General features: G+C 53.7%; 2 protein-coding genes across 4 annotated transcripts in view; both read left to right on the forward strand.

Moving 5' to 3' along the window:
• The window catches only part of NWD1 (NACHT and WD repeat domain containing 1), a 74839-nt gene extending 74571 nt beyond the window's left edge, over positions 1 to 268 (forward strand). The window contains exon 20 of the mRNA XM_043590314.1: positions 182 to 268. Coding sequence (XP_043446249.1) covers positions 182 to 255 — 74 coding nt within the window. The 3' untranslated portion in view covers positions 256 to 268. The remainder of the gene's footprint in view (positions 1 to 181) is intronic.
• Positions 269 to 4531: 4263 nt separating this feature from the next.
• The window catches only part of SIN3B (SIN3 transcription regulator family member B), a 37466-nt gene continuing 28318 nt past the window's right edge, over positions 4532 to 13679 (forward strand). For 2 of the 3 annotated variants that reach the window (XM_043590317.1, XM_043590319.1), the window contains exons 1-3: positions 4532 to 4674; positions 4920 to 5026; positions 6326 to 6479. In XM_043590317.1, coding sequence (XP_043446252.1) covers positions 4561 to 4674; positions 4920 to 5026; positions 6326 to 6479 — 375 coding nt within the window. In that variant the 5' untranslated portion in view covers positions 4532 to 4560. The remainder of the gene's footprint in view (positions 4675 to 4919; positions 5027 to 6325; positions 6480 to 13679) is intronic. The other variant, XM_043590318.1, reaches the window with a different exon arrangement.

The following is a 13679-nucleotide window of genomic DNA, read 5'->3' on the forward strand; positions in this document are numbered from 1 at the left end:
GTAAGCCCCTCCCAGGACTGTAATCTTAACCAGTAGGTCTGGAATTTCCTGGTCAGCACTAGTGAGGTAATCCACTTGATAGACTCCCTCCATCCCCCAAAGAAAGATAAGATTATCTGGTTTTTGGGTTTTTTTTTTTTTTGCCCCCTTCTGTCTATAAAATCCTTCCATTTTTTTACAGCTCCTTGGAGCTCCTTTCTGTTTGCTAGACAGGATACCGCCCAATTCTTAAATTGTGGAATAAAGTCAATTTGATCTTTAAGTTTAATCAGCTGAATTTTGTTTTCGTAACACATCGGAATCACAAGGTAAGCATTTGTGGCAAGACCACGTTGTAAAAGTTATATGTGGCTGCCTAACAAAGTACCACAAACTTAGCAGCTGCGAATAACAGCCACGTATGACCTCATCGTTTCTGTGGGTTATGAGGCCAGGCTCATTGTGGTTGGGTTCTTTCTTTGCTCACTCACGAGTGTTAGCCAGGCTGGTATCTCATGGAGTGGCTCACAGCTCTCAGGTTGTTGGCAGAATTAAGCTCCTCGCTGTAGGACTGTGGGTCTCAGCTCCTAGAGGCTGCCTCTGTCCATAGGCATTCACGACATACCTGGTTCCTCTTTCAAGCCTGGCAGGATAGCATCCTTCCACTGTCTCAAGGCGCTGACCTCCAGATTGTCCTTTAAAGGTTGCCCCTGATTAGGGCAGGCCCACCCAGAATCTTCTCCCTTCTGATGAACTCAAAATCAACTCAAGGGACCTTAAACACACCTGCAAAATCCCTTCACCTTTGCCATGTGGCGTGACCTACTTGCAAAAGTGACATCCATTATACTCACAGGTCCTGCCCACACTCCAGGATGGGGGATTCGAGGGGGTGCACATACCAGAGGTGAGACTCTCCAGGCCCGTTTTAGAATTCTGTCATAACGTGTGATTCTGGACTTTGGAGATTTTGGTCGTGAAGTTTGCCATCTGGAAAGGCTTAGTTCAAAATAGTTACCTTTTGATCATGTCTTTTTAACCTTGCCAAAAGACTGTCCAAAGAAAGACCTACCTATGAATCTTACCATAATGCTATTAAGTTTGTGAAACGGTAAGAAATTAGTGTTGGTCTAGTGCAATTGTCAACGTTAAGAGCTTTCATTCAATCTGTGCAGATGAGAACAACAAAGAAAAGAAGTTAGCATTTTTTTTTTTTAACATTTATTTCTTTTGAGAGAGAGAGACAGACTGGGGGAGGAGCAGAGAGAGAGGGAGACACAGAATCGGAAGCGGGCTCCAGGGTCTGAACTGTCAGCATAAAGCCCGATGCCGGGCTTGAACCCACGGACTGTGAGATCATGACCTGAGCCGAAGTTGGAGGCTTAACAGACTGCCACTCAGGCACCCCAGAACTTAGCATTTTTTACGCTTTATAAAAATAAGAACGAAAGATGTCTGTGGACGAAAGACGTCAGCTGGCTGTCTGCATACAAACGTGCAGGCCCGCACAAACACCCGAGGTGAAAACCTGGCTTGCCGTCTCCTGTTCTCCAAATGAGTGAGGGCTTCCTCAGGGAGATCTGTAAAAAGAATGGAAAACTAAAAGTGATCCTTGAAATGTGAATAGACCCACCCTCCTCGGAGGCGAGGAGGCAAAGAGTGAGGACCCCGTGGGGTGTCAAAAGCCCACACGTGCAGTTGGTACTCTAGGACAGTGACTAATAGGTTGCCAGGAGGCGTTGGTGTGAAAATGACTGTCCAGACATCTGGCGGCCTCAAAGGGTTCAGGCCCTCTTAGCCGATGTTCATGCAGGAATGCGCTGAAACTGAGCTGACTCCCTTTCTGGGCTGGGAGCCACGAATCCTGGAGGCTTGCTTCCTCCTCCTCCCCTCCCCCCCACATCTACCAGGCACCACACACAGTCTCTCTGCCTCACCTTCTGAATATTGCTTCCTTCCACCCCCTCCTCTCCACCTCCACAGCTCCCCTCCCTGGTCTAAGCCACCAACCTCCTTTGCCTAAATGATGAAACAGCCTCCCTGCACCCTGCCTGGCTTCCCTCCCATCACTTCCCTGCAGAGCGGCCCCGGGCACTCGCTTCCAAATTCAAAGCTGTTCAAGCAGCAGCTTGCATAAAACCCATTTATACCGCGCTTTATACCGGCGCTGGATGCCAAGACCGAAATTTGTAACTCATCCCATGAGGACGAGTGCTCTGCCTCTGCTGGCCTTGCCCTGCCTATCCTGCCCCTCCCTGCCCCCACTGCCACCCCCTGACTCCTCTGCACTCCCACAACACCGGTGTCTCTGTCTCTAAGTTCAAGTGCACCACATTCCTTCCCATGGAGGGGCCCTTACACAGCTGTTCCTTCTGACTTTCATGGCGAATGCCCACACACCCGTTAGAACTCAGCTGGAGTGTCACCTCCTCCGGGAAGTCTTCCTCATCCCCGGCTAGACTGGGTTAAATCCCCCAGGGGGGCAGGTAGTATTTTCCAAAAATGGTCACGGCAATATTTCCCGTCCCCTATCCTATTCCAGAATCTGGCCACTGCCCAGGTTCTGGAGTCCGTTTGCCTTCCTTTTGAATTTGGGAGGGACTTTGTAACGGCTACAATGGAAATGATTCTGTGTGATTTCTGAGGCCGGGTCAGAAAAGGTGATATGGCTTCCACCCGGCTTGCTCACTCCTCTTGGGACAAGGGTTCTCAGAACCCAGCTGCCAGGATGCTCAGGGTGTGTGTAGGGGCTGCAGGTAGGTGCTTCTGGCAACAGCTGTCTCCACCTACAGCCAGTGGCAACTGACAGACATGTGGGTGAGTAAACCCTCCGAAGATTCCAGCCTCAGCTTTCCAACTGCCCGGCTGACACGGAGGGGCCAGCGAAGAGCCTTCCCTGCCAAGCTGCCCGAATTGCAGGTTGCAGAGCAAATAAACGTGGTCATTTCAATCCTCTAAATCTTGGGGTGGTTTGTTACACAGCCACGGTAACTAGAACATAGTAACTGTTACACTTGTACCTTCTCTTTTGAAGTACCTGAGACAGTTCAAACTACTTTTGTGTGTGTGTGTGATTATTCGATTCCCATCTTTCCTGAAAGATGGAACCTTCTGTGAAGGCAAAAGCCTCGCCTGTTTTGTTCACCATTCTAATCCTGACACGGAGCCTGGCAAATGATGGGCTCCCTGCCAAGGTACTCTTGGCTTTCCTGCACCTCCTCGCACATAAAAAAGAGATGCCATGTGGTCATTGATTGAATATTCATTCATTTGATAAACGTTCATAGATGGGGCTCCATGTCAGGGATTTGTGTCAGAGGTGAAGCACAAAAAGGTGATGTACGGGGGACAGGGGGAAGACAGAGGAGGGGTCAGGTCGTGTTTTGAAGGGTGCATAGGTGTTTTCTGAAGAGACAGAACTGGGCTTCTCACCAGGGAAATGATGTGTGCTGATGCATGGGGCCAGGAAGCAGCCAGGTTGGGCTGACCTTGACAAGAGGTTCTGCACAGGGAGAGGGTGAGTAGAAAATTCTGCAAGAAAAGGTTTGTAAGGGCCAGGTTCTTATGGCCTTCAATACTGCACATAGGTGCTTAGATTCCATCTCACAAGAAATAGGATGATGTTGGAGGTTTGAAAGCAGCTGTGGAATGATCCCAGTTCTGAGAGCACCAGGGCTAGGAAAACTGGTTAAGAGGCTCCTGAACTGGGGGTACCTGGGTGGCTCAGTCCGTCAAGCGTCTGACTTCCTCTCAGGTCATGATCTCACGGGGTTCGTGAGCTCTAGCCCTGAGTCAGGCTCTGTGCTGACAGCTCAGAGCCTCCAGCCTGCTTTGGATTCTGTGTCTCTCCCTGTCTCTACCCTTCCCCCGCTCGCTCGCGCGCGCTCTCTCTCTCTCTCTCTCTCTCTCTTAAAAATAAATAAACATTAAAAAAAAAAAAAGAGAGACTCCTGAACTGGTCACTGGGTAAATGATGGAATCAGGACTAGAGAAGTGAAGAGAGAAGTGGAATTAAATCAATAGCCAATTAGCAAAAATGCACTTCCCAAGGCCCCCTGTGGTGCTGTGTGCCCATGCCCCATTGTCACATCAACCCTATAAAGCAGGGGTCCACTAATAGTTTTCAGTAAATATATCAGGGCCTGCACATCTTAGGATCTGTCACACCTGCTCACCCTGCTGTCGTAGTGCAAAAGTAGCCACAGATGATAGGTACACGAGCGGGTGTGCTCGCGTTCCAGTAAAATTTTAATTTACGAACACTGAAATTTGAACTGAAGAAACTTCACGTGTCACGAAATAGTCTTCTCTTTTGATATGTTTCCAACTTTAAAAAATGTAAAAGCCATTCTGAGGTTTGCTTGCGGAGCCGGACAAAAACAAGCGGCCCGTCTCGGTTCGCTCTCTCCTGCTATATAAGGAATTGGTTAGCGTTTCAATTTTAGCAAGATCCCGGAGCAAGTCCCTCAAGGAGCCACGCCCCTCGCGACCTCATCAAGCCCCGCCCCTCCGGGAGGAGCCTGCGCATGCGCGGCCGGCCCTCGGGCGGGGGCGGGGCGGGCCGCGGCTCCGACTTCCAACATGGCGCACGCTGGCGGCGGCGGCAGCGGCGGCGGCGGCCCCGCGGGCCGGGGACTGAGCGGCGCCCGCTGGGGTCGCTCGGGCGCCGCGGGCCACGAGAAGCTGCCCGTGCACGTGAGTGCTGTCCCTGCCTTCCCTCGCGAACCCTGTCGTCCGGCCCCCGCGGGCCGATGCCCCTCGCCCGGGCCCCGCCCGGCCCCGCCTCGGCCTCCACTCCGCACAGTCCCCGACCCCAGTCCCCTGACCCCTTACCTCGGCTGCTCTGAGGCTCGGCCCGCCCCCCTCCCCGCCAGAGACCCTCGTCCTCCGTCCCCTCCTCCGCCGACCCCCGCCCACTGGGACCCTCTCCCTCCTCGCAGGTGGAGGACGCCCTCACCTACCTGGACCAGGTGAAGATTCGCTTCGGCAGCGACCCCGCAACCTACAACGGCTTCCTGGAGATCATGAAGGAGTTCAAAAGCCAGAGGTACCCGCGGGACCCCTCCCCACCCCAGGGGGGGCGGCCCTGGGCCGCGATCCGGCTGAGCGGGGTGGGAACCCCCATCCCGGTTTGCCTCTCCGCCCCAGTCGGGTGACCTTGCGCAGGTCGTGGAACCTCTCAGAGCCTCCTTCCTTCTTAAAAAAAAAAAAAAAAAAAAAAAAAAAAAAACGGGAGTGGAGAGTACCTCCCCTGTGGAGCTGTTATGGGGATTCCTGGAAGGAGAGCAGGGATAGGGTTAGGAGACAGCGGGAGAGAAGTCCACAAGTGCACAGTGCGGTCCTGTTTTTACTGAAAATGGTTTTTCAGTGAATTTTGTTCGTCAAGAATTTTTTTAAATTTTAATTTTTTTAAGCACTGCATTAAAAGGCTGTTTATCTTGATCATTGAGCGTTTTGGAGCCCTCTCCCCACCCCCACCCCCACCCCCCCCCGTTAAATCTTGTCATCACGGTACCCTAGTCCCTGGCCTGTTGGAAAGTAGTGTGCATAAAATGCTTTGTAAAGGGCCTGGCACATAGAAAGGGTTTAAAACACATTAACTGATTTTGTGGGCACACAGGGGGGTTGGAGATAGATGGGGGACCTCGAGACCACGCCCTCATTTGACAGGGGGCTCACTTGGACTTACAGGGGGCCAGGGGCTTACCCAGACTAAATTTAAGGGTAGTCAGGACTAGAATTTCCGCACTCTGACTCTTAGGTCCCCGCTGGTCACATCCCCACCATGCTGCTTCCCCCTCTTGAGGAAATGTGATAGGGCTGGCCTGGTTTCCTTCCAAGAGAGCCATGCTAGGGTCTCGAGGGAGCCCCAGTGCAGCCATGACGGAGACCCCTGGCATCGTTGTGCAACTGACACTTGCATTGCCTTTGGTATTTATGCCTTGCCATCACTTGCTGGGATCAACACCGGTGTCATAGTTTATCGCATTGCTTAGAGGGCTTTGGCCTCCTCCCTCTTCCTGGAGTCCCGGACTTCCACTCGGCTCTCCTGACATCTTCAGAACCGGATGCATGTGCTTGGAGTGTTCTGGGGAGCTGTGCCATGCAAATGCCCTGTGGTTCTCACTAGGAGGGCACAGCAAGCCGGAGCCTGGCTGCCGTGGAAGCAGATTACACGTTACACGTTGGCTGAATCACACCCGGTCACACTGCAGGGTGCCTTGTTGTCCTTCGAAAAGCTCGAGAAGCTCGTTAGGTGGCGCCGTGAAGGGAGTTGGGAGTGGATTTCGCTTTCGGCGTGCTCCCCGAGACACTTGTGCCCACTTCTCATTCTTTTCTGTTCCAGCATCGATACTCCCGGAGTCATCCGACGCGTGTCGCAGCTATTCCACGAACACCCTGACCTCATTGTTGGATTCAACGCCTTCCTTCCCCTCGGGTACCGAATAGACATTCCCAAGAATGGCAAGTTAAACATACAGTCGCCTCTGTCAAGCCAGGTATGCCGCTGCAGGGGTTTGAGGGATCTGGCCTTAACGTGGCCCATTCTGGTACTCAGTCCCCAGGCCCGGTGGTGCATCTTGTGTCTTACATTGTGGGAGAGTCAGCGAAGAGCCAGTCTTTTTCCAGACCTGCTGCTCGCTTCTAGCACAGGGCAGAATAGATCAAAATACCTCCACCGCCTGCCTCTTTACCCCCGAATCGATGGATCCATTTGGAGGATTTAAATCAAGAGTGGATGTATGTGCTTGTGTTGGAGGTTGGGGGGGGGGCAGCGCATTCTCTTAACAGTTTTATGTCCTGTCAGAATAACCATCCGCAGTCACCAAGCTCTTGTCCTGAGGCTTTCCCTGTGAGCAGGCTAGGCAGGCCACCCTTGGACTTAGGCACGTGGTCTCTGGGCATCCTAGGTGCCGCCCACAAAATAAAGCAGTTGCGATGCGGGTGTGAATAGCCATGTCAGTGTCGCCGTGCCGCATTTAATTACCAACAGGGCCGCTGGCTCAGACAAGGCTTGTGGCTTTTGTTCCTCCTCTATCCCTGCAGTCCGTTCTTGCCTGACCTCACCAGACCCCCTGAGAAAATGAAAGCCTACGTGAGCTTTACTTTCATAAAGTAACCATTGTCTTTTTCTCCACCTTGGCCCTGTTGCCATAATGCTGTGCTCGGGGGGGGGGGGGGGCACCTGGTGCATTGGGGATGTTTGGAAGCATCCCGGCTCTCCACCCACTAGGCCCTCACCCAGTGGCAACAGCCAAAAGTGTCACCAGACGTCGCCAGATGCCTCCTGGGAGCAAAATCGCCCCCATCAGGAACCACTGGTGTGTGTGAACCTGCTCTTCCAGCCTCTTCTCGCTCTGCCCCAGGGGTTTGGGTTTTTAGCGGGGAGCATAAAACATCGACCACAGGAAGCATTTGGTTGGTTTCTTGGTTTCGCCTGTGATGAAAGAGTCAGATTTGGAAAGAAAACAGCCAGACGCAGTGTGACAGTGACAGCCCTCTCTGAGAGCGAGGTTTTAAAAAGGAACTCGGGAGCGTGTGGCCGCTGAACTCCAGAGCCCTTCCCTTTCGCATTTTCGAGTGGGGCCCCACGATCCAGACGTAAGGCTCGTGGGTCCAGACAGCGCAAGCCTGGGTGGGATTAATCTTCGGAACTGTCACAGCTGGCGAGGAGACCAAGCTCATCTGCAGCGGTTTGCACGGGAGCACTTTGACGAGTCCGAAGCGCCATATAAACACAGGGTGTCATTGCCATCACTCACGAAGAAAGAGCCGAGGTCGAAGACCTAAATTGCGCTCCAGGTGTGGAAATCGCCTCTCTCCATCCCCGACCGTCGGAGGAACCCTGCTCGCGGGGCTGGATCTCCGTGTGAACCTGCACGGTGGTTACATTTGGAGGCCGTCCTTCCCGGAAAACAGCCACAGGCCCTTGGTGTTGTGCTCACTCCATGGAGAGCTGTTACGGAGAGAGCGAGGCCAGCCCAGCCCTTTCTTCCCCGTGACTTAACAGCTACTTAACCCGGCTTTATAATCTCGCTGAAGCCCAGAGCCCCGAAACCAGCATGTCTGGAGCCCCCTTCGACGGCTGCCCACGCCATTTCAGTCCACATTGATTGACCTGCCTGTTTTTCCAGCCCTGCTTTCCGGTGCTCCTTCGGGCCAGGCATAAACGAGGTGGCCTCTTGGCTTCCTGGAGTCCTTTGAGAGGGCATAGTAGCCCAAGAAATTTTTTTTGTTGATTTTCCTGGCTCGTTTTGAAGTACAGCTTTTTTTTTTTTTTTTTTTTTTTTTTCCATTTTTCATCTTACAAGTCCCGTCACCTACAGGCAAGGAAGGAGTAGCTCTCAGATGCTGACAAAGAGAATTAAGGGAGGCCCACACTGCGGGGGGCCCTTTGCCCTTTGTGCAGGTTTCTCAGCCTTGGCCCTGTTGCCCTTGGGACCAGATCGTTCTTTCTGGAACAGGCTGTCCTGGGCACTGTAGGGTGCTGAGCGGCATCCCCGGCCGCCACCCCCCACCGTGTGACAACCTAGAAGCATCTCCCCATGTTGCTACGTGCCCCTGTGGGACAGAATCGTCGTCCTTGAGAACACTAGTGTGAGAGGAGGACAGACAGACACGTGCCATGATGGGGGGGGGAGGGGTGCGGCCAAAGGAGGGCCAGGGCAGCACGGGGGTCTGCCGCCTCCTGAGCCAGTCATCCAGGCCTCCGTTGTAATGTCACTCCTCAGCCCTCGACCCACCCCCCCACCCCCCCATCATTCTCACATCACCCTATCTCGGGTGTTTTAAAATAGCAACGCTAGGATGTGAAGTTAAAAATGCGCTGTGCCTTGGTTTGCCTGGCCCGGCAGACCTGAGCGCAGGTCAGGCAGGCCCCTCGTCTGTCTGGTTCACAACGATGTCCCCTGTTCCGGGACAGTGCCAGGCGCGTGTGGGAGGAGCAAGACGCAGCCTGTGGGTGGGAAAGTGATGAATCTCCCAGTTCCCAGGTTCGCTTCAGACCAACCCCGCCTCCCGGGAGCCAGCCCTTTTATGGTTGGCGGGAGCACAGGTAGCGGTAGTGAACCTTTAGGGGTCGCTCGTACTCTAAGTGGTCCCTTTCCGTTCAGAGGCAGGCCTGCCGCGTTTTCCCTGGGGGAGGGTCATTTGGAAGTTCAGTGAGTTCCTGGAGGGTCGCCTCTCACGTTGGTGTCCTAGTCACTCAGGGGTCAGGTGTAGATCACCTCCTCTGCGCCCAGCGCTGGGGTTTATTCAGAGTCCCTGCTGTCAGGGGCACTTTGCAGGTCCACGTGGGGGACTCAGAGGATACGGGTGGACAGATTAATACCCGAGGGGGTTTAGGGCTGCGAGTGAAGGCAGGGGCAGGGTTTGAGGAGCCGTGGGCAGATGCTGCATGAGCGATCAAGAACCCCGCCTGTGTCTTGGGGTGGAGGTGTCCTGGGTGGGGTTTAAGAGCCTGGGGTGGGAATGAGTGGGCCTGCTTGAGAGACAGCCAGGGAGCCTGTGGGGTTGGGAAGTAAAGGGGAGAAGGTGGAGGAGAGAGCCAGGAGCATGAGGAACCAGTGGAGAGTTCCAGAAAGGCCGCTCTGGCTGCGGTGCCAGAAATGGACTGAGGGGGCAAGAGAGGATCTGGGAGGCCATGGAGGGGTCCGTGTGATCCAGGCAGAGTGGGTGGGGAGTCTGTGAAAGTGGGAAGTCCACGGAGGCTCCAGGCGGCCTCAGCCTCTGGGTGAAGGTGGCAGGCACTTGCTGAGGTGAGCGAAGCCCGGGAGCGGTCCGGGTGGCAGGGTGCTGCCCTGTGTTTGCGGTATGCTGTCTGATGAGCTGTCTCCTACCTATCCGGGTGGGGCTGTGTGCGGCCACCACTCCAAGGGCTGGCTATGTGGGGCTGGTCATCTGTGCCTAGGAGTATACCTAACCGTGCCTTTTGGTCACTCAGGTTAAGCAGACAAGAGAAAAACTTGGATTGTTCTGGAAGGTTTAGAGCAGGGGTTGGCCCGTGGGCCAAAGCCAGCTTATATTTGTATGGATAGTGGTTTTTACATTTCCCAGAGATGACATTAAAAATGTTTTAGCAGGGGCACCTGGGTGGCTCAGTCAGTTAAGTGTCCAACTTTGGCTCAGGTCACGATCTCACTGTTCATGAGTTCGAGCCTGCGTCGGGCTCTGCCCTGATAGCTCAGAGCCTGGAGTCTGCTTCAGATTCTGTGTCTCCCTCTCTCTCTGCCCCTCCCCTGCTTGTGCATGCGCTCTCTCTCTCGCGCTCTCTCTCTCTCTCTCTCTCTCAAAAATAAATAAACATTAAAAAAAATTTTTAGGGGTGCCTGGGTGGCTCAGTTAAGCATCCAGCTCTTAATTTTGGCTAAGGTTATGATCTCACAGTGAGATTGAGCCCCACATCGAGCTCTGCACTGGGCTTTGAGCCTGCTTGAGATTCTCCCTCTCTCTCTGCCCTCCCCTTGCATGCTCACTCTCTCTCTCTCAAATCAATCAATCAATCAATCAATCAATCTTGAAAACAAAGATTTTAAGAGCACCTGGATGGCTCAGTTGGTTAAGCATCTGACTCTTGATTTCAGCTCAGGTCATGATCTCAGGGTTCATGGTTTTGAGCCCCATGTCAGGCTCTGTGCTGACAGCTTGGAGCCTGGAGCCCGCTTTAGATTTTGTGACTCCCTCGGTCTACCTCTTCCCCACTTGTGTGCTCTCTCTCTCTCTCTCTCTCTCTGAAAAACAAATAAAAAAAAAACCCACCAAAGTTTTGAAATTGTGATAATATTCACATAACCTGAATTCCCGTTTTTTAAGTAAAGTATACAACTCCGTGGGTTTGCATATGTTGACACAACCACTGGCACTAATTCCAGAACATTTTTATCACCCCAGAAAGAAACCGTACCTCCCAATTCTCCTCTCCCACCAGCTTCTGGCAACCACTAATCCACTTTGTAGATTTGCTCGTTCTGGACATTTTATTTTAATGAAATCATGTGTAATTTTTTGTGTCTGGCTTCCTTCACGTAGCATTAGGGTTTCGAGGTTTATCCTCCTTGTAGCATGTGTCAGAGCTTCCTTCCCTTTGTTTTTTTTTCCCTAATATTTTGTTTTTAATTTTATTTTAGAGCACACGAGCAGGGAGAGGGGCAGAGAGAGAGAGAGAGAGAGAGAGACTCTTAAGCAGGCTCCAATGCTCAGTGTGTAGCCCAACGTGGGGCTCGATCCCATGACCCTGGGATTGTGATCTGAGCCGAAACCAGGAGTCGGATGCTCAACCGACTGAGCCACCCAGGCACCCCTCTTCTTTCCTTTTTATAGTTGAATAATACTCCCATCGTATGGTTGGACCACATTGTGTATCCATCCCTCCGTTAATGGACACTCGGGCCGTCTGCACGCCTGTTTTCGACTCTTTGGTAGATACCTAGGAGTGGGATTGCAGGGTCACGTGGTAACTATGTTTAACTTCCCGAAGAACCGCCAGACCGTTGGCCACGGCAGCTGCACCAGGACTGTCTGGCCCTCTTTGCCAAGCCGTGGCCGTGAGGAGAGTTCACCTTGACACAGTGCCTCACTCCAGGGCATTGGAAGGGGTACGCCCCCTAGGTGGGCAGCTCCGATGAGCACAGCTGCCTCTGCAGCAAACCTCTGCCCCAAGGCTGCTCCATCCCCCTAACCCTCCCTGGCTCCTGCTGACTCGTGCTGACTCCTTCTGGCTCCTTCCGCTGCCAGGCCAGCACACCTGGAAGGAAGGCGGTAGAGGTAATCAGCAAGAGCGTCCCCACCGCTAGGGAGAGCCGGTATTTAGAATTGTGGCTGCTGCGGGTCTTTGGCGTGTGTGCTTGTCTCGGCTCAGACTTTTCTTTTTTTTTTTTTTTTTTTTTTTTTTTCAAAAAAATTTTTTTAATGTTTATTTATTTCTGAGACAGAGAGACACAGAGCATGAGTGGGAGAGGGGCAGAGACAGAGGGAGACACAGAATCTGAAGCAGGCTCCAGGCTCTGAGATGTCAGCACAGAGCCCGACGCGGGCCTCGAACTCACGGACCGCGAGATCGCGACCTGAGCCGAAGCTGGATGTTCAACCGACTGAGCCACCCAGGCGCCCCTCGGCTCAGACTTTCCTAGAGTTGCTTCTGCACCCATGTTTTGGGCTGAGTTGTGTCCTCTCCCCAACCCCGTCCCCACCCCCCACAATTCATACATTGAGGGCCCAACCCTCAGTATGTCAGAATGTGACGGTACTTGGAGACCTTTACAGAGGTAATTAAGGTAAAATAAGGCCCTTAGGGTGTCCTTATAAGAAGAGGAAATTTGGACACACGGAGGGACCCACAGAGACGGTCAGCGATGTGAGAACACAGTGAGAAGACGGCCGCCTGCAAGCCCAACATGCCTCCAGAGATACCAACCCTGCCGGCACCTTGATCTGGACTCCAGCCTCCAGAACCGTGAGGAAATAAATTTCTGTTGTGTCAGCGGCCCAGTCTTGTGGTGTTTTGTTACGGCGGCCTGAGTGGCATAGCACACCCGTCCAAGAGGACAGCGAGTGTGCCCGACGGGTGTGCCCATCATGATGACAGCTGTGTGCCCGGCACTCCCCATCCTGCAGAGTCTCTGGGTCAGTGCTTGGTGCCACGTGCTGATATCACCGCCCGCCGAGGGGGATAGGAACAGCCGGCTCCGTCTGCTCCTTCTGGTCATCTGATGATTCCCAGCAGTGGATGAGGCCGGCTCTGTTCCAGGCACTGTTCCAGGCACTTGGGATACGGCAGCGAACAAAGTGGCATCTCTGCCCTCGGGGCGTTTGCCGTCTGGTCGGGGGTGAACAGACAACGAAATGAGTACAATATGTTATGTGTAGGAAGGTGACACGTGCTGTGGAGAAGAACCGAGCAAGAAAGGGGCTTGGAATGCTGGGAGACAAGGCCATTCGAGTTTGGCGTGGGGCGGTTCCGGAAGACTCGCCGAGAACGTGTCCTCACAGATACCTGAAGCGGAGCTGGAGGGATCCCAACCTGCTGGAGAACCAGCTGTGTGCGCGGGGGACCTGCAGGATGCCAGGGGGTCGCCCCTGAAAGCCCAGTCAGGGTTTGTGGGGCGTCCTCAGAACCGCGCATAAAATTTCAGTTTAGAAACCTCAGCATCCCCTTCTTCATGGGGGTGGTCCTGCCCTGCTGCAGGTTAGGATTCTGGGCGCCCTGGAGAGAGAGGTGTGTGTGTGTTTTCTTTTTCATCTTTGTACGGACAGGAAAGCACACAGACGGAGGGCAGGCGTGACGACTGGCCAGGGCCCGTCTCCTCTCCCGGGTGACACGCCCCGGGCTTAGCACCCGAAGTCCCACAGTCCTGGACGGCGTGGGCGGCGGGGCCCCAACTTTGCAGGCACCGCTGACAGCAGGTGCTTTCACACCTCAGGACACTCTCGCTGCAGTGGGCTGGCTTGAAAGCGTGGGGAGATTCTACAAACAGCCCCAAACTCCACTCCGAAGGGGATTACACTGTCCACTTCTTGTGCCTTTCTCCCGAATGCTCGCTTTTCAAGGTGTCCGGCTGTCCATCAAACTTCTGTGTTCTTTGGTGAGACGGAGGCGAGTTCAGGCACCTGAGACTCCCCGGGCACCAGGCAGATGCACAGAGTGGTCAGGGAGGAGTTACCTGCACGTTCCGTGCAGCGGGGCCCCCCCCTCCTTTGCTTCC

The sequence above is a fragment of the Prionailurus bengalensis genome, chromosome A2, assembly GCF_016509475.1.
Source record: "Prionailurus bengalensis isolate Pbe53 chromosome A2, Fcat_Pben_1.1_paternal_pri, whole genome shotgun sequence".
In the NCBI taxonomy this organism is placed as follows: Eukaryota; Metazoa; Chordata; class Mammalia; order Carnivora; family Felidae; genus Prionailurus; species Prionailurus bengalensis.